At 39.0% G+C, this 19,595-nt stretch overlaps 1 protein-coding gene across 1 annotated transcript in view; it reads left to right on the top strand.

The window, feature by feature from the left end:
• Positions 1–2,586: 2,586 nt before the first annotated feature.
• The window catches only part of LOC149822449 (uncharacterized), a 78,826-nt gene continuing 61,817 nt past the window's right edge, over positions 2,587–19,595 (top strand). Inside the window, exon 1 of the mRNA XM_089980285.1 lies at positions 2,587–3,475. Coding sequence (XP_089836411.1) covers positions 2,587–3,456 — 870 coding nt within the window. The 3' untranslated portion in view covers positions 3,457–3,475. The remainder of the gene's footprint in view (positions 3,476–19,595) is intronic.

Here is a 19,595-nt window from a genome sequence, read left to right as displayed (position 1 = left end):
CAATGGTACTATCTCTATGAGGTCAATAATTGGTAGAGGGAAGTCATCTTTAAGTGCAACCTTGTTAAGGTTACTGGAGTCTATATAGACTCACGCTTTGCCATTTGGTTTAAGGATGGCAATAATATTGGTCAACCACTCTTGATAGTTTATCGGTCTAATGAATCCTACTTTTAGTATATCTTCTATGCTGTCTTTGACTTGCAACTCTACCCTTTGGTCAATTTTCGTAAGCTTCTTCTTAACAGGTTTAGCATTAGGACGCAAAATAAAGCAGTGTTTGGCAGGTTTCAGATTTAAACCCGACATGTCTTGGTATGACCATGCAAACATATTCTTATACTAAGTTATCAACATAACTAAAGTTTTTATCTCTTTTGGACTCAGTGGGACTCCTATACTGATAGAATGGGGGTTTTCTAGGGTGCCTATAGTGACCTCTATACTTTCCTCCCTAACTATTGGAGAAGAATTTTCTTGCCTTTTGAAAAAATTTCTAAACTCAAAAGGCACAATGATACCCTCCAATGGCTCTCCCCGTCTATGGGGTGCTCATGCTCCGCTTTGAAGAGTTGTTCTAAAGTAAATTCTTCATTTTTATGTTTCAATTCATTTTATAAATTTTTTAAGATGGAGATAATTTACCAATAGTTTTTTCTACCTAAAATGATTCATTAATGTGCATACCCTCAAACTTGACCTGATTAACTGGAACATAAATCTCATAGACTTGAGGTAACATTGACTTATCATTAAAGAATTTAAAATTCATAATCTTATTAGCAAACAACTTATAATTTTTTGCATCCTCAATTTGTGTTTAATTTCAAGTGCTGGCCACAGTTCCTTAGTTGTACCAACTTTCGAGTAGAGATCGAATAAGGTGTCCTAGAGTGCATTCATGATGTGATCATGACACATAGTCATTCTTTTTCCATTTCCTCTATGTCTAGTTCTCAACAATGTTCTCATTCTTCTAGACACACCACCATGAGCATGTACACCACATTTGAAGTTGTGCAACAATATGAACCCTATATTATCATCTCTTAAAATTTGTGTTATTAAAATGGGATAATTTAGGTAGCTCCTTATTTTCAACCTTCATCATTGTCATTTTGGAAAACTATCATGCTATTGTAAAATTATTTACTCAGTGGGTAAGGCAATTGAGCTTGAACTAGATACACTCGGAGGCATGAATTACACACACTATCTTTCAAGCTATAGTTTTTTCACTTAGGATCAAATCCTTGGTGTAATATTATTAGTGCAACTTTGCTCACATGAAACAATCAAGCTTTCGCCTATTCGTAAAGGTCAACCATAAAATTTGAGAGTTCTAGAGAGCATGTGAGAGAGAACATTGGGCCCCAACCCCAACAACTAGCAATAAAGGCTGTGGGCTGGCCAAACAACTAGCCTTAATGGCTCAATTGGCTAGTCAAATGAGGTACATGGCTAGACATGGTCAATAGAAAAAGAGTAACTTTGGTCCAAAATGATCCTATTAAGGTAAAAAAAAAAGTTCAAAACTTGGGTTGCAGTCAACGGTCAACAAGGAGGAGTGCTAAATAGACCATTTTACCATAAATGCATCATGCAAAGAACATTGGATAGGTCAGGTTAAGGTCAATAGTGTTTCAACGGGTTTGACAGGCTCTTGGTGTAAAATCAGCTCAAACAGTCAAATGGACCAGGTTAAAACTCTTAACCAGGTCAATCTAAGACTTGGGGATAAAATCACTGCAAGATCCAAAAAGTTTGGTCAAAGTCTAACAAAGGCAAGTTGTGCCGTGCCGAGCCGAAACCTAAACCTAAGTTCAAACCCAAATCCAAAGCCCAAAATCAAAAGACTAAGCTCTAAAGTTAATGACTAAGATCCAAAGTTCAAAGTTCAATTGACATACCTTTATTGAGGCATTGCCCGTAAATACAACTCTACACTATTTGAACCCAAGTTATCTTAATGTGGGACTTAACTTTTAAAAATAAATGAACACCCATCAACTTAGTAAATATAAAAAAATATGTAGATAATCCTAGGTTCTAACTCAATAGTTTTGAGACAAAACCCCAACAACTTATAATAGGACTAGAAAACAAGACGAGCTGCTTTAGACTCGTCTCATGTTTGGCTCGTAAAGAACTTGTGCAAATTCATAAGATAGGCCCAGCAGGCTGGATTTGAACAATAGGTACTTAGCTTTGCTCAACTCGCATAAGATCATTAGTTATATTTTAGATATATTTTATATGTATTTTAATGTAATGTTTCTTCTAGCAACGAAACAATGCATCATTCCTATAAACACGTGACTCGAACTCCACTCGTTTAGCTCAGATTAATTATTAACTCTAACTCAGCTTGTCTCACCAGAAGAGTGAGCCAAGCCTGAACACTTCGAGCTTGTCTCGTAAAGCTCGTTTACCAGCACTATCCCGACCCGATTCACTGATCGAACCCATATTATGAGGTCCAAACCTGAATTTTGTTGGATCCGATCCGTTGCAAGGCTATAATATAATAGTAAAGCCTGTAACCTACGCAATTGGCAAAAGAATAGGGTAAAGGCCGCGAGAGAGATGGGCAGGAACAGCGACGACAGTGAGGGAGACGATGACTTGCTCTACTTCTGTCGCCACAATCCCATCCTCCCACCACCACAATCATCATCATCATCAGCAGCATGTGCATCGTCATCCAATCACAACTCTAGCGGAAGTGGAAGTGGAAGGGGAGTAGTAGTAGTAGTAGTAGTAGTAGTAGGAGGAGGAGGAGGAGGAGGAGGAGGAGGAGGAGGAGGAGGAGGAAGCGGTGGCCTCGCCCCCTCGAAATCGACGGTCTACGTCAGCAACCTGGACTACAGCCTCACCAACTCCGACATCCACACCATCTTCTCCACCTTCGGCAAGGTCGCCAAGGCCACCGTCCTCAAGGACAGGGCCTCCCGCCAGAGCAGGGGCGTCGCCTTCGTCCTCTTCGTCTCCCGATCCGACGCCCTCAACGCCGCCAAGCAGATGCAGGGCAAGGTCCTCAACGGCAGAACCCTAACCGCCTCCATCGCCGTCGACAACGGCCGGGCGCCCGAGTTCATCCGCCGGAAGGTCTACAAGGACAAGAGCCGGTGTTACGAGTGCGGGGACGCCGGCCACCTCTCCTACGAATGCCCGAAGAATCAGTTGGGCCCGAGGGAACGGCCGCCACCGTCCAAGAGGGCTCGCCGCCAGCAGCACCAGCAGGAGCAGGAACAGGAACAGTTAGGGGGCAGACCTGAATGGGACTCGGATGATGGAGCTGAGGCAGAGGATGATGCCAAATTCGAAGACGACAATTGGGCGTCCGTCGTCGATCCGAGAAGCCCTGAGGAGAGAACGGCTTGTTTTGAGAATAAAGTTACCAAGACCAGCAAGAAATCGAGCTATTTCAGTGACGAAAGCGGTGATGATGACTAACATTTTTTTTTGGCATAAGGTGCTTGCCTGTTATACTTCTATCTCCAATTTCCTTCAATTTTATTTTGGTGTTTTTGTTGGAGATTCCGATTGCTTCGTTAATAAAGCGCTTCTTATTATGCTTTCTAGTTAGATCCTGTTGTTGTTCGGTTAGGAAATTCACAACTTTGGATGCTGATAGCTGAAAATGTTAGATGAACACTTCGATTCTTTACCAACCTGAATCATTCATCCTCTTTCATGCTGTTGTGATAAAAGAGCCCCAGTAGCGGTCACCGGTTAGTGAATCTGCATATCAGTTGATGTTAGGGAAGAAGATGAAATTATGGGAAACTTAAGCATATAGGTGTTTGTTGTTGTCACAATTTCGGCTTAAGTTGCCATCCTTTTACAAATGATCAGTGATATATAAGGTTTTCTGTGCCTTAAAGGCATAGATAGATACGATCCTTTAAGTTTAGCTATAGCAGAAACTATGATCAAATAATACTTGTCTGACGTCTATGTAGTCCGTGTAGATACCAATTGTTGTATGATATAGCTGTAAACTATGTTGTTTATTACATTATATTTTATTTTCAAGTAAAACATAACAGGAGTATTTGTGCTAAAATTGCCACTTTGAGATGAATCAATCTACAGGGAAATGGTTCTTATAAGTTGCATGCTTTGCCTCTTCTTTTGTTGTTGCTCTATAATTCACATTGCATGAGAGTTTAGGACAACAATCTCTTTGAAAATGTAATTGTCTCATAACTTGACTCTGGATCCCAATATTTCTTCCTTGTCTCTTCTTGCTTCTCATGTTCTCGTCTTTTTCTCTACCTTCCTACCTGCCTTTGATCAATAGACACAAAAATCGAATGTTGATTTAAGGAACATATATATCCCTATTGATATCCATTTTATTTTGCTGTCATTCTTCTGGACCATTAATCTTGGATTTTCTTTATATAATCTTTGACGTCATTTATTTCCAAAAAGATAAAATAAAAATTTGAGTTGTTAACTTTCATTTTTATTCCTCTTTCATATGTCTTATCTACTTTCATACTTCAAATCCAACCATGGCTTCAACATTTTATCCTTTTTTTCTTGATTAATTTTGGCCTGGTTCCAACAACTCTTTTTGTTTTCAAGAAAATTAAAAGAGCATTTATTTATTCAAGGTTGTAGCCTGGTCTGTGTACAATTTCCTGGATTTGGACTTCTTATATTTAAGGAAATTCAAAAACAAAAGAGAAGCAAGAAGTCATTAATCAAATAAAATATTAACCATGGCATGATATGTTACCGACTTAGGGTATGCAAGCCTGATTTAGGAGCTATGATTTATTGTGGTTTTATTATTAGTTTTAGGTGTAATTGTGTTAGTCCCACATTGGCCATTTTATGATGTACTACTACTTCTCCTCTTCTATATAATTTAGTTGGGCCTTCACATGAGTTTATTTCCAAGGAGAGCACAAAGAAGGTGTAGCTCATTTACTCGTTGCTTGCCTTGTCCTTTCTAGGTTTCCTAGGTGATGTGAAATTTATTTACTAGAAATTTTATGATTATTGTTCTTCATACTTGTTAGTTATTATTGCTTTTGATGTTTCTATGTCTATTGTCATCAAAGAACTATAGGTGATACTCATCCTATTTAGGGATTATATCTTGCTTATGCTCAACTTTTCTTGGGATATTATAGGTACCATTGTTTGATTATGCAAAAAATGATCATACTACCCTTGAGAATATTGATGTTTCTCTGCCTAAACACAAATTGTCGCAACATTCCTCATTTACTCAAAAGTTCATTTGTAGTGAATTTGTGGGCATTTGTAATGATTTTACCCTTTTGCTGAAGACTGCCTTGCGACAGTCGGAGGTCATTGTCGCTGAACATCGACAACAATACTTATTTTTAAGGACTTTTCAGCGTACTTGATACTCATCTATCATCAGTGAAGGTCACCATCGTTGGTCATTGGTAGTGTCACTCCTCTTTTTGGCCATTTACAATGTTGGTGATACTTGTCTATCATTAGTAGAGGTCACTGTAGTTGAACATTGACAACACTCTTTTTTAAGGACTTTTCAACTTACTGGATACTCATCTATCATCAATAAATGTCACCATCGTTGGACATTGGTAGTTAGACTCTTCTTTTTGGCCATTTACAATGTTGGTGATACTTTGTCTAGCATTAGCAGAGGTCACCATAGCTGAACATCGACAATGATGCTTCTTTTTAAGGAACTTTCAACGCACTTGGTGCTTGTCTATCGTCGTGAAGGTCACTATCGCTGGATATCGGTAGTGACACTCTTTCCGATCATTTGCAATGTCGGCGGTACTCGTCCATCATCAATAGAGGTCACCATTGTTGAATATCGATGTCAACACTCATTTTTAAGAACTTTTCAACATACTTGGTGCTTGTTTATTATCAACGAATATCACCCGAATAACACTGTTTTTGTACACCGGTAGTGACACCTTGATTCATCGACACGTATAATGTCGGCGATATTCATCCATCATTCGTGGAGGTGACCATTGCTAAACATCAGTAGCGACACTCATTTTTAAGGCCTTTTCAACATACTTGGTGCTTGTCCATCACTAGTGAAAGTCACTGTCGTTGTTACTCGACAAGCGATATTTTGCTTTTCCTGTTTGGTAGCGATTGCCACTTAGAAATTATCATATAAAAGCAAAAAAGTAAAAAATATCATGTATTTTAAAAAGTTGAAAATGTGTTTTTAGCACCATCATTGGACATTGGTAGCGAAGGTCATCATTGCTAGATATTGATAGCGATACTCTTCTTTCCGACCATTTACAATGTCAGCAATGCTCATCTATCAGCAACAAAGGTTACCATCTCAACAACACTTCTTTTTAAGGACTTTCAACACACTCGATGTTTGTCCATCATTAGTAAAGGTCAACATTGCTAGACATCGATAGTGACACATCTATTTCTGTGTTTGGTAGTGACTATCACTTAGCAGTTATTATATAAAGGCGAAAAAGTAGAAAAGGTGGTGTATTTCGAAAAGTCAAAAAGGTGCTTCAACCATCAGATCAAAATTGTCAATAGTGATCTTTGTTGGCGATGGACGAGCATTGAGTATGTTGAGAAGTCCTTAAAAATGAGTGTCGTTGCCCATGTTTAACGATGGATGAGTATTGCCGACATTGTAAATAGCTGGAAAGAGTTGTGTCATTACCAATCAAGGTTTTAAAACCCGTGACTCGGAACTCGACTCGTTCTTTATTGACTCGTGACTCGGCGGGTCAACTCGGTGACTCAGACCGGGTTTTGTTAAATTTTGATTTTAAAAGAAAACACTATATAAATTATCATTTAAACATATAAAAGTTTGTAGAATGACTTAATTACTAGTGTAATTGATTAATAAGTAAAAAAACATCAAGTAAAACTATATCTAACTTATAATTACTCATCTAATAGCAAGAAATCAAACAACCAAGCAAAACAATAATTCAATATTTCAATAGAAACAAGCTCTAAAGTAAAGTTAAGTTAAAAACTTACAAGAGTAAGAGTAAAAACTAAAGTAAAGATAATCATACTTGAGCAATCTGCCAATGCATGTCAGCAATCAACTTTCGCATCTCAGCAATAACCATACTAGACCCATGGCCATATAACAAAATTACAAAGTTCACAAGTATAAAGTTAATTATCATAACACAATGACAAAATCAAATTTCAAACATCCAAAATTGATCCACTTTTACAAAATATGATATCTCAATTCTCAAGTCAAGAGTCAATGGCTCAAATCTCAAATACAGGCGAAGTGCTATTATTTGGAACTTCATTTGAATCAATTCTTGAGTTGGAAGTAGAAATTAATGGCTGAATTGCAGTACTAGTGGTTGCATTTTCCCTTGCATCTTCATCTTCAACTCCATCACCACCTTCATCATCAATAAGATTAGCTTCTTCAATGTTTTCAACTTCCATCTCCAAGTCTCTTAAGAAATCCTTCATTCAATAAAATATGACACATTTGAGTTAACATGCAATAGAGAAAGACAAAAAACTAAATTAAAAAAAAAATTAATCAAGTTAAAATATCAAACAAACTTTTACCTCATCTCCATCTAAAACTCCTTCTTGCATGACCCATTCATCCATTGGTGTTTGCAAATATATATTGTCCAAAGAAATTGGGTCAAGACGCGTTCTCTTTAATTGCTTTTCTCTCAGATGTAAATTATAATGAACAAACACTAAGTCATTAAGTTTCTTTTGAGCTAATCTATTTCTTCTCTTAGTGTGAATTTGATCAAAGGTACTCCAATTTCGTTCACATCTAGATGAAGAACATGTTTGACTAAGTATACGAATAGCAATTTTTTGAAGATCGGGGGCACATATTCCATGCATTTTCCACCACATTGCTGCATAAAGCCAAAACACACAAAAATGAAAAGTTGATTAAAGAAATATTCTTTTGCACAACACAACAATAATGTTAAAGATAAATCACCTGGCTTATGCTCATCTCTATTCATAACAGCTATAGAAGTACCAAAATCTGCACTTGCGTCTTCAAATAACTCAAGTTGCTTGCATGCTCTTACTCTAGTTGAAATATTTGGCTCCAACTTCTCAATACATTTAATTAAACCACGCCTTACTTCAGGATGCTTTGTGAATTACATGAAATAGTGCAAATAGTCAAATACATTAAATTGATAATTGATAAAAGAAAGTTCATATTCAAAATTTAAAATAATTAATAAAAAGATATAAACAAATAAATACCTTAGAAAATTGTGGACTATAGTGGTATTTGGGATTAAGATAGTATGCTGCTGCATGAAGAGGGTGGTGAAGTTGATTTTCCCAACGATTGTCAATTATTTTCCAATAAGGTTTATACTTTTTCTCCTCATTGTCATGAATTTCTTTTATAGCCTCTTTGGCTCTATCCATAGCTTCATAAAGATAACCCATTGTAGGATTTTCTTCTCCATCAACCATTCTCAAAACTTTGACCAGAGGTTCTATAGTTTTAACAATTGATTCTATGACTCTCCAAAAATTACTATTCAATATAATATCCTCCATCTCTTTCCCCTCAGCAAATGATGAATATTTAGAATTGTTCCATTCATCTGATGCCATCATTTTTCTAAGACCACTTCGATGTTCTAGCAAAGATTGAAGCACGATAAAATTAGTGGCAAATCTTGTAGTAACCGGTCTTAGAATTTCTTTCTTATTAGAAAATTGAGTCCTCATTAGGTTCAAAACAAAAGTATGATTGTAGATGAACTTCGTGATCCTTTTTCCTTTTTCCTTTTTCCACACATCCAGCTATGCTTTTTATCTAAGACAAATCTTCAAGCATGATATCTATGCAATGAGCTGCACAAGGAGTCCAAAATATGGTTTTCCTCCTATCCTCCAACATCTTTCCAGCTGCTTGATAGTTGGCTGCATTATCTGTGATTATCTGCCATTTTTTAATTTCAAAACATTATTAACATACTAGACAAATTATAAATAGCAATGTTCAATAGAAAATTACAAAAAGAACAAAATGATATGCCTGAACAACATTCTCTGCACCTACTGTTTTCACCACTTCATCAAATAATTTTAATAAATTTTCTCGATTCTTCACGATACTTGTTGCATCAACTTATTTCAAGAAGTAAATACCCCTTGGACAATGAACCAAAAAATTTATCAATGTCCTTTGTGTTGCATCTTTCCAACCATCAGCCATAATAGAACAACCCATTTCAGCCCAAGACTCCTTGTATTCTTTGAAATAATCATCAATTTTTTTAATTTCTTCTTGTAATAATCTTCCAGAAATCTCAGATGAAGAAGGCGACTTCGATCCCATTCCTACTGAGGAACAAACTTCAATCATTTTCGTAAAATAAGGAGAATTGGCTGCGTTGAAAGGAATGGCTGAATGATAAAAAAATCTCGCAATAGCTGAACACAAACTATCTCTAGCTTTTCTATCCAAAGCTGCTTTTATTCCAAGTTGTTTCATTGATGGAGACCCTGCCTTCACTTGAACAAAAGCATCAAGATTAGACTTTTGGGCATCATTCATCAATTTTTTCCCTTTTATATATCTTTTCTCAGTAGACTCATCACTTTCATCTGACAAGTCCATATCATTATCATTTACTTCAACAAAGGAACCAATCTCATTTACAATATTTCTCTTATATAATTTGTGTTCCTTAAATGACTCCAAATCCTTACGATTTTTTTTTCTTACAGATTCTTCGACTTTGTCGCATGGTTCCACCTTTCCTTTAATACCAGCAAGATGATACTTAAGTCTATTAATGCCACCACTCATTTGTTTTGTACACCAAGTACATTGTACCATCTTCTTTTTCTTATCAAGTGGTAAACCAAAATCCCACACAGGGTCCTTTCCTTTGGTGAATGTTGTTGGAGTCCTTGAAGATCCTTCTTCTGACATTTCTTTGATGATTTGATAAATCTAAACTGTTAAATTTGAAAAGTTAAAAACAATGATACGGTTAGTAGATTATGTACAAAGTTATGATTCCACACAGGGTCCTTGACTCCTTGTCATGCCATGTTTCCCTTGACACATTGCAGAAATCATGTACTTTTAAGATAGACAAGAAGAACTGCTAGAAGAACAAAGGGTTACATGTGACATTTAGATGATATTCCGGCGAGATCAGAGAAAAATACAAAACAGGAAATTATGGAGGAAGAATACAGGAAATTCAAGAAATTAACACATAGGAAATTAAAAAGAAATTACAAAACAGAAAAATCAGTAAAAACAAAACAAAGAATTAACAAAACAGAAATTGAAATGTATTGAAAAACAGACAATGCATGTAATGAAAGACAGGAAGTTCAGTAAAATGAAAAAAAATGATACTTAGCAAAATGAAGAGCAAAACTCAGTAAAATAACAAAACAAAAAAATAAAATTAGTAAAATGAAAACAAACAGAAATTCTGGAAAACAAACTACAAATAAAAAAAACCAAAATATGAAATTACCGAAACTAAAACAACAAATGCAATTAGATTGAGACTAATGATACACAGAAATGAACATACGACAAATAATGAACTGAAATAAAAAAAAACCACCAAATTTGAAATGCAGGTAAAAAAATTTTGCAGATATGAGAAACTGCTCTAATACAGGATGAACAAATGATTCAACAATGAGATTAAACAGAAAGCAATTAATGCAGGGAAAATGCGGTTAAAAATGAAAATACAAAGCAACAGAAATGACATGCGAAAATGAAAACTTAGACGAATGTTGTGCAACTCACCAGGCGTACGCCTCAGGTACTGAGGCGTACGCCTCAGGTACTGAGGCGTACGCCTCAGGTACTGTCAACGCCTCGCTTCGCCTCAGTGTGCATACAACATACATACCTTCACAAATCTCTCCGAAAAAACTTACTGTTCACCGTCGGAATATCGCGCGGCGACACACTGTTTTTGCTGGAGAATATGCGTCGGATTTGCAGCGACGCCTTACTGTTCACCGTCGATGTGTTTGCTTCGTTCCCAAAAAAAATAACGATACATACCTTCACAAATCTCGTCGGAAAATCGTGCCGGAAAATCTCGCCGAAATATCGCGCGACGACACACTATTTTTGCTGGAGAAGATGCATCGGATTTGCAATGACGCCTTAATGTATTTAATCGATGTGCTTGCTTCGTTCCCAAAAAAAAAATAACGATACATACCTTCACAAATCTCGTCGGAAAATCGTGCCGGAAAAACGCACGACGTCGCTGTTACTGTTCACGCCAGAAAATCCTTGCCGGCGTCGCTGTTCATGCCAGAGCTATCGTCGGATGGATGAAAACTGAAGAGTCGAAGACCTCGACTTCTCCTTTCTTCAGTCGAGAGTCTCGAGATTGCTTGAAAACTGAAGAGTCGAACCCTAAAGACCCTTTAAGGGTTTTCGTTAAAAGGTATAGTTTTTTTAATTTCAAAATTGCCATTTTCATTAAACCAGCGGGTCTTCAGTGACTCGTGACTCGGTCCGAGTCGCTCGAGTCAGAGCGATCCTTCCAGCGAGTTTTGTCAAGGCAAAGGTGGCAGAACTCGCCCGAGTACGCCATGACTCGTGACTCGGCCGAGTCATCCCGAGTCAGCTCGAGTCAGGCACGAGTCTTGGCAATCCGAGTATGCCTAGCCAGGTTGACTCGCTGGAGGGCCGAGTCGAGTCAACGAGTTGACTCGGCGAGTTTTTAAACGTTGTTACCAATGTCTAGCGATAATGACCTTCGCTGGTGATGAATAAGCATCGAGTACGTTGAAAAGTCCTTAAAAAGGAGTATCGCTGTCGGTGTTCAACGACGCTAACCTCCGTTGATGATGGACGAGTGCTGTTGATATTATATAAATGGTTGAAAAGAGAAGTGTCGTTTGTCAAGTTCCAGCAACAATGACCTTTGTTGATGATAGATGTGCATTGAGTACATTGAAAAGTCTTTAAAAATGAGTGTTGTTGTCGATGTTCAACAATGATGACCTTTGTTGATGATGGACGTGTACCGTCAATATTGTAAATAGTCGAAAAAAGGAATGTCACTATCGGTGTGCATCAATAATGACATTTGTTGATGGTGGATGAACATCGAGTATGTTGAAAAGTCCTTAAAATGGGTGTCGTTGCTGATGTTCAACAATAGTGACCTCCACTAAATATGTTATAGCGGCAGTCACAAGGGCATCTCCAAAAGAAGGGTAAAATTATTACAAATGTCTATAAAATCACTGCAAATGAACTTTTAGGGAAGGATGAATATTGTTGTATTTTGTGGTTAGACAAAAATATCAATATTCTTAGGGTAGTACGGTCCTTTTTTGTTGATTATGTGGTGCACAAATATGTTTTTGCTCTTTTGCCCTCTATAGTGGAAAATGTTGTTATGTCCTTGTTAATAAGATAATAAGATGAGGGTGTAACTTTTCCTCGCCAGGAAATCGAATTCGGTGAACTTTCTTTTGACTTGTAGTGTACATAAAAAACAACTTAGGCTATAGGGCTGTCCAATTATTTGGTGAATTGCTTTCATATGAACACGACAATTGTGATGAAGGTCAGCTCCCCACTCCAGGGTGAGCAGCCTCATGATGCCACTCATAGCCTTGGGGGAGCCCTTAGGGAGCTCCAACAAAGTTGAATACAAGACTTTCTTGGGCCAAAGTAGTGGAAGGGTTGTCCATGGCTTCAGACCCCAAACTATCGTCTATTAGTCTGGATGAGGGAGCAAAAGAGACTATAAGGATTCCAACAACTAGATATGAGTGCATGTTGAACCCTTATAGGTGGACTGTTGTTGCGGGCTTCTCGGGGGAAAAATCTAAGGCGCTTGGAGTTTCAGTTTGCCTTTCAAGAACTTCGAAGAATATGGCCCTTGATATCATTCATTAAGTTTTCCATCCTTCCAAAGGGATTGTTCATGATTCGTTTGGAAAATGAAGGGGACATGCAACTTGTGCTCAAAAGAGAGAGCCTGGCGGGTAACTGGGAAAACATTGTTAGCTACTAGATGAGTGCCTGGTATCATTCATTAAGTTTTCCATCCTTCCAAAGGGATTGTTCACGATTCATTTGGCAAATGAAGGGGACATGCAATTTGTGCTGAGAAGAGAGAGCCCGGCGGGTAACTGGGAAAACATTGTTAGCTACTAGATGGGTGCCTGGTATGGAACTCAGTTGGAAGAGACCCTTACAGGGCCCATTTGGATTCAGCTCCCAAACTTGTCGATCGAACTATGGACGAAGGACATTTTTGAGAAAGTGGCAAAGCGCCTGAGAGGGCAGCTGTTGGAGATTGATGCTATGACTCAGAGTCTAGATCGCTTGGCTTTAGCCAGAATCAAAGTGGGACTTCCATTAAATTTCTCTTCGGTGTTGCATTTGATGTAGCAATAGAGAATGGCAGGGAATTTAAGATGGAAGTCATTTATGAGGGGAAGATTAGGTATTGTGTTAAATGTGGTGTTCAACCTACCACAACATTGCATCCTATTCCTCATTCAAACTATCCAAGGAGAAAGGAGCTTAGCTAAAAGATTGGGTTCAAGTTAAAATGCATAGAAGAATGGGTATACAGCAGAACCAAGCCTCTGGTTCTAAAAATCAGAATAAATTTTAGGTATTAGTACATGCAGAAGAGGAAGGTATCTCTCAGGAACAACAGAATGACGGGTAGCCGAAATGCAAGGGCAGGAGAGACAAATACAGTTTCTAAGCTTGAAAAACGGGTAAGCAGGTTTTCAGGAACCAAGAAAAAGGAAGGAACAAATCAGTTCAGGAAAATGATGCAGGGAAGTCTGCGATAGAAATATGCACAAGTGGTGAGGGGCGCTCTTCTCAGAAAGCTCTGTTTCCTACTCCTATTCTGAAGGTTCCTCAGGCTCTGTCCTTTGGGCTGCCTTTCCCTCCTCCCCTAGCTTCAGGGCCTATTTTTGTAGTTAAAGAAAAGTTTGGATTTTGCTAGACTTGGACTTTATCAATGCTCCTCCCGTGGGATTTGAATTTAGCGCCTTTCACTGCAATGAGATTAGATCAAGATTAATGATGGATGGTACTCCGACTTCAAATTGAAGATCAGCCACAACAGGAACAGGAGTGTAGTACCACCACCCCAGAGTATTCTTATGGTGGGGAAACCAAGTTTGAAAAGGCCAAGAGGGAACATAAACCTTCCTATGCTCAACGACCTGTACGAGTAATTTTCAATAATCTAGAGCAATCAATCCAAGAGGTTCGAATCCAGAAGAGAAGGCTAGGGACAGGGATAGTGAGTCCCAACCAGATTGATCAGGAAGCTGAAAAGGACAGGATCCAAGAAGCTTCTGGTAGTGAATTAAAGGTCAAGAATCAACCAGTCACATATTCAAATGAGATGCATGGTGTGGAATGTGCAGGGTCTCGGTTGTAAGCGGGCTTGACGTAGAATAGTGGAAGAGCTCCATAAGTCGGCGATGGAACTTGTTTTTCTATTGGAAACAATTGATTACCTACCTGTAATTGAACGTGATTTTTTGAGGTATTTGATCATGGGTAATTTTGTTGATTCTGTTCATAGCCATATTCTATGCTTGTGGAATCCTAGTGCTGTGAAGGTGAAATTGCTTCATCTTTGGCACAATCCATGACAATATTGGTCAAAATTGCTCATGAGAAATCTACACTCACAATTTGTATGTGGATCGTATACAGCTTTGGTTGATCCTTTTCAACCATCAGTTGGAGGCCCCTTGGCTTGTTTTAGGTGATTGGAATGTGACTCGCTCGTGAGAGGAACATATGGGCTCTCAAGGACATCAGATCAGATTGAATGAATTTAATATTATTTTGGACACATGGCTTGGAAGAGGTGAAGAATGACGATCAGAAGTTCACATGGCACAGTAACCAATTGGTGGGTCAGTTTTGGGCTAGCAAAATAGATCGCACATTTGTCAATGATATGTTTTACTTACCTACCCCCACAACTATGGACCAAAACTTGTGTCAGATCATAATGCGTTTAAGATAATCCCTTCTCATGTCACTTCTCACAAGGTTCCCTTTAAGTTTTTTGAATTTTGGATTAATGTCTCAGAATGTGAAGATGAAAAAACTTGGGAGAACCCTGTAGTTGGGTGCCCGACTCGGCTTGCGGAGGTGAAGAAATATCTCAAGCGTTGGAGTAAATATGCGATTGGGTGCCTTCCAAGGAGGATAAAGGACATCAAGTAGTAGCTAGGGAAGTCCAGGATCAAGTGGATTTGAGGAATCATGCAACCCTCTAAAAAGAGATATCTCTTACAGTAGAACTTCAAGCCTTGTTGGTCATGGAGGAGTCTTATTGGATACAGAAGTCTCGATGCAAGTAGCGGAGTTAAGGAGATGAAAATACGGCATATTTCCATGCTTTAGTGAACAACCAAAATAAGAAGAGACATCTATCTATAATTAGAAGATTGGATGGTTCTTATGCTTACACTCAAAAGGAGAGCCACCAAGAGACAACTGTTTATTTTCATAGCCTTTTTGAGAGCCGTCCCACCTCATCCCTTTGGTCTAGCAAGTATGATGGTATAGTAGTGTTGGAGGAGGAGAACGAGATATTGCTGAGGCCAATTTCGGATGTTGAAGTGAAGACAACGATTTTTGATATGGATGACAGTTGCTCTAGGGCCAGATGGTGTTTCTGGCAAATTCTTCCAAATTTATTGGGGCATCATTGGAAATGATGTGTGCAAAGCCATTAAAAAATTCTTTAGAAGTCATCTAATAGTGAGCAGTATTGATTGTAGTAATATCGTGCTTATTCCCAAAGTGGAAGGAACGATGGATCTCTACCAGTTTCAGCCAATTAATTTGTGTAACTTTGTGTATAAAGTCATCACAAAAATAATGGTGGAGCATGCAGACCATTTTGCAGAGAATTATTTCAGAAAACCAAAGGTAGTTTTTAAAAGGTCAAAGTATTCAAGAAATATATTAATGGCCCATGAAATGGTAGATACGATGGCCCATAAGAAGAGTGTGCTCTTCAAAACAGACCTTGCAAAGGCCTACGATAGTGTTGATTGACACTTCTTAGAGAACTGCCTTCACTTTTTTGGAGTGGATCCATTTGATAATGCTGTGTGTTAACCCCTATGTTTTTGGTGGTGGTCAATGTTGAGCCGAGGAACAATTTAAAAGTGGTTGGGGGTTGAGGCAAGGGGATCTGATTTCCCCATAATTATTTTTGTTAATAATGGAGAGGTTAATGAGAATTGTCCCAAGAAGAAAAGGCAGGCCATATTCTCCCTTATCAAGTTCAAACTTAGGGTGGGGCCACACGTTTTTTATGGATGATGCTCTTTTTTACATCCGAGATGCCAAGGACTCATTTGCGAAGTTCATTCAGCTGATCCATGGGTTTGAAAGTGAATCTGGTTTAAGGGTGAGCCAAGAGAAATCCTTTTTTGTCCCCTTTAATTTACAAGGGAGGACGGTGGAGGAAATAAAAGAAAAAGCATGTGGCAGGAGGCCAAACTTCCAGTGAAGTACCTGGCGCCTTTAAAAGGTGCATTAAAGAACCAGCATTGTGAGCCTCTTGTCAACAAATTTCGAATTAGATTGGAGACGTGGAGTAGTTGGTTGGTTTCTATGGTAGGTCGGTGCACCCTCATTAGATCAGTTTTGGCTACTTTTTTGCTACATTGGATGTTATGTTTTTTGGTGCCAAGAGTAACAATTGATAAGATGGAATAAATTATGTGAGGTTTTTTGTGCTATGATGTGGACCACAACACCCACCCTCATCTCCTTAATTGGGATAGGGTGTGCAAGCCAAAGGAGGAAGGGTGACTGGGTTTGAGGAGTCTTAGAGATCAAAATTATGCATGTCTGCTAAACTCAGCTGGACTATAGTCACAGGACTTTCCACCCCATGGCTCAAGCTGATCAAGGTAAAATACTAAGAGTCAAGAAGCCGGGCAGTTAAGGCTCTGCAGGGTGAAGTGTCCAAGTAGGAGCCTAGTAGAGAGGATCAGTTCGTGTGGCAGAAATCTTCCCATTTCTCCACTAAGGCAGTTTGGCAGGTGAATAGAGATCGAAGTTCAGAATTTACTTGCCATAGATTCGTATGGTGCAAATGTCACTACCCTAGAGCAGCAATTATATTGCTCTTTGCAGTCAAGAATCGGCTATGCTGGGGTTTCCATTACCTAACAGGTGCAGCCTACGCTTGTTCTGAGGAAACTCTCACTCACCTCTTCTTTCTGTGCTCTGTGGTGCGCCCCGTGTGGCAAGCAGGTAGTGAGGATGTTTGGAAGACACAGGATTCCTGTTCAAGACATGGAACTTGAACTACTGAAGTGGGGTCAACAAAAATTTAGTGATAAGCTGGTGACAGAGCTGGTTAATCTGTTTTAAAATCATCATTTGGCAGGTATAGAGCAGAAGGAATGCAATAATTTTTTACAACAAAAGCTATCTGAAAACAGTAGTGCAAGAGGAATTTTTTTTCCGAGTGAGCAAAAATCATACTCAGTCCAATAGTTTGCAAATGTAGAGGTGGTGTCAAGTGGAGGAGACCAATGGAGGGCTGGATAAAACTAAATGTATATAGTTTATACAAAAATAGTTGGGTATTAGGATATACAGTTCCCAATAGCTCTGGCTATTTTTTGGCTGCCTGATGGTTATTGGGGAGCAGGAAGATATCAGACAGGGAATGGAGCATTTGGATCAGGTTGCTCTGCACATGTTTAATGAGGCGAGTTTTGTTATTTTCAAAGCATCAAGAAAAAATTTGGTTATGCAACTGAATCCGAGGTTGGAAGGTAGAGGTGGCAGTGCACCATTCCCAGAACTGGTAGCCTCCTTACTCTTCAAATTGCAGAGATTTAAATGTGTGGGTGCCTAAATTTTGTAATGAATTGTCTTGTGAATTGGCCAAGGTGGCCCACTTGAACTAGGAGCGCCAATGGAAGGACAATCCTCCAGATTGGCATCCAAGTGATTCTAGGATGTAAATTTTGTAAAGTGATTCAATATACAACTTGCCTATAAAAAAAGAGATGATAAGATGAGTAGTGCAACCTTGTTATCATGTGTTGGTCGTGTCAAATATCTTTGTTATGCATCTCCATTTGCATGCCAAGAAGTCTGTTGTTTGATGTTCACATGGCTGCTATGTGAAGCTGATGAAGAAACAATTCACTGTTTCTAATTGTCTCTCTCTGTTAAAGCAATTTTTGGAATATTTGACGAGCTAGGTTGGGGTCCTTTCTTTCCATCTTACCAAGATTATCAAAAGCAGCAAGTGTTCATAGCTTATGGGTCTTGTGGCTCTTGCCCAACCTGGCCTAACCTAGGAGGCCCATGTTTCTTGTCAATTAAGTCAGTTACAGAATGAAAATTTACCATTGGGAACGTCTGATGGGCTAGCTTTGGATTCTCTCTTGCAAGCTTGCCCATTGGCAAATTTAAAGCTATGCCTTTCCGACTAAGGTTAATAGCAGACACTTGACAGCCTAAACACAATGGGTGGAACATGAAAAGCCTTGTTTTGCATTCAAGAAAATGGGCTGAATGTAAAACATTACATGAGAACTGAATAAAATCTTGATAAGAAAAAGAAACTGTTTATCTCATCTCTTTAATTCTGATGCAGCGAGACACCGGCCTTCACGTGAGCTTGAATGTGGAGTTGAAGAGCACGACTCCCACGTCGTTCAATGAACTGACAGAGGCTCAAATAATAACACGCCCCCCCCCCCCCAGAAACACAGTGGTATGAATCTTTATTTTTATTTCATTAGAGATCAATCGAAATAATGAAATCAGTCTTAACAGGATACAATACGAATAACATTAAACTAAGAAGGAACAAGGGATGAATGAAGAATGGCTGACAGAAAGAAAAGCAAAATAAAAGACAAAGCTGCTGCAATATTTTTATCTTCTCTGCGCACAAAACCCTAGGAGAGGGTATTAATAGGCTGCGGGTGGACCCGGGTCTCAGGTCCAGTCATGGGCCCGAGACGTGCCCTGAATCCTCCTTCTGCTGGATGGGGCGTTTGGATCCGCGCTCGCCTGGAGTAAGTACGCAGCATGTCCCTGCATCGGGTCACCTTACCTGCGACCGGATCCAGCTCCTGGGTCCGACCGTCCATCCTCTGCAAGTGGATCGGGTTCTTTGGCCGAGTTCGGGTCATGTGGTAGAGATCCCGTCGGGTCCTGCTCTGCATCATTCTCCCCTGGTTGAGAAGAAGTCGGTTCTGACGACTTGTTGTCGCCACAGTAAGCATATAGATCAGACACATTGAAGATGGGCGAGATATGCCAATCATCAGGCAGTTCAAAGAGGTAGGCATTCGGGCTCAGTCGTCGAAGAATCTTGAAAGGACCATACTTCTTAGGACTCAACTTACCATAGGTACCTACTGGAAAACGCTCGGGTAAACCTATACTAACTGATCGACTCGAAACTGGACATCACGATGACCTTGGTCTACGAAAGCTTTGTAGGCTTCGTAACTCTCAATTAGCTTGGCTCGAACTTGTTTGTGGATATCACACATGTATTCAATGACATCAAATGTATCTGGGGCTGGAT

Source organism: Nuphar pumila, chromosome 11 (genome assembly GCF_984573655.1).
Source record: "Nuphar pumila chromosome 11, dmNupPumi1.hap1.1, whole genome shotgun sequence".
In the NCBI taxonomy this organism is placed as follows: domain Eukaryota; kingdom Viridiplantae; phylum Streptophyta; class Magnoliopsida; order Nymphaeales; family Nymphaeaceae; genus Nuphar; species Nuphar pumila.
This window is presented reverse-complemented; position numbering and strand designations above follow the sequence as displayed.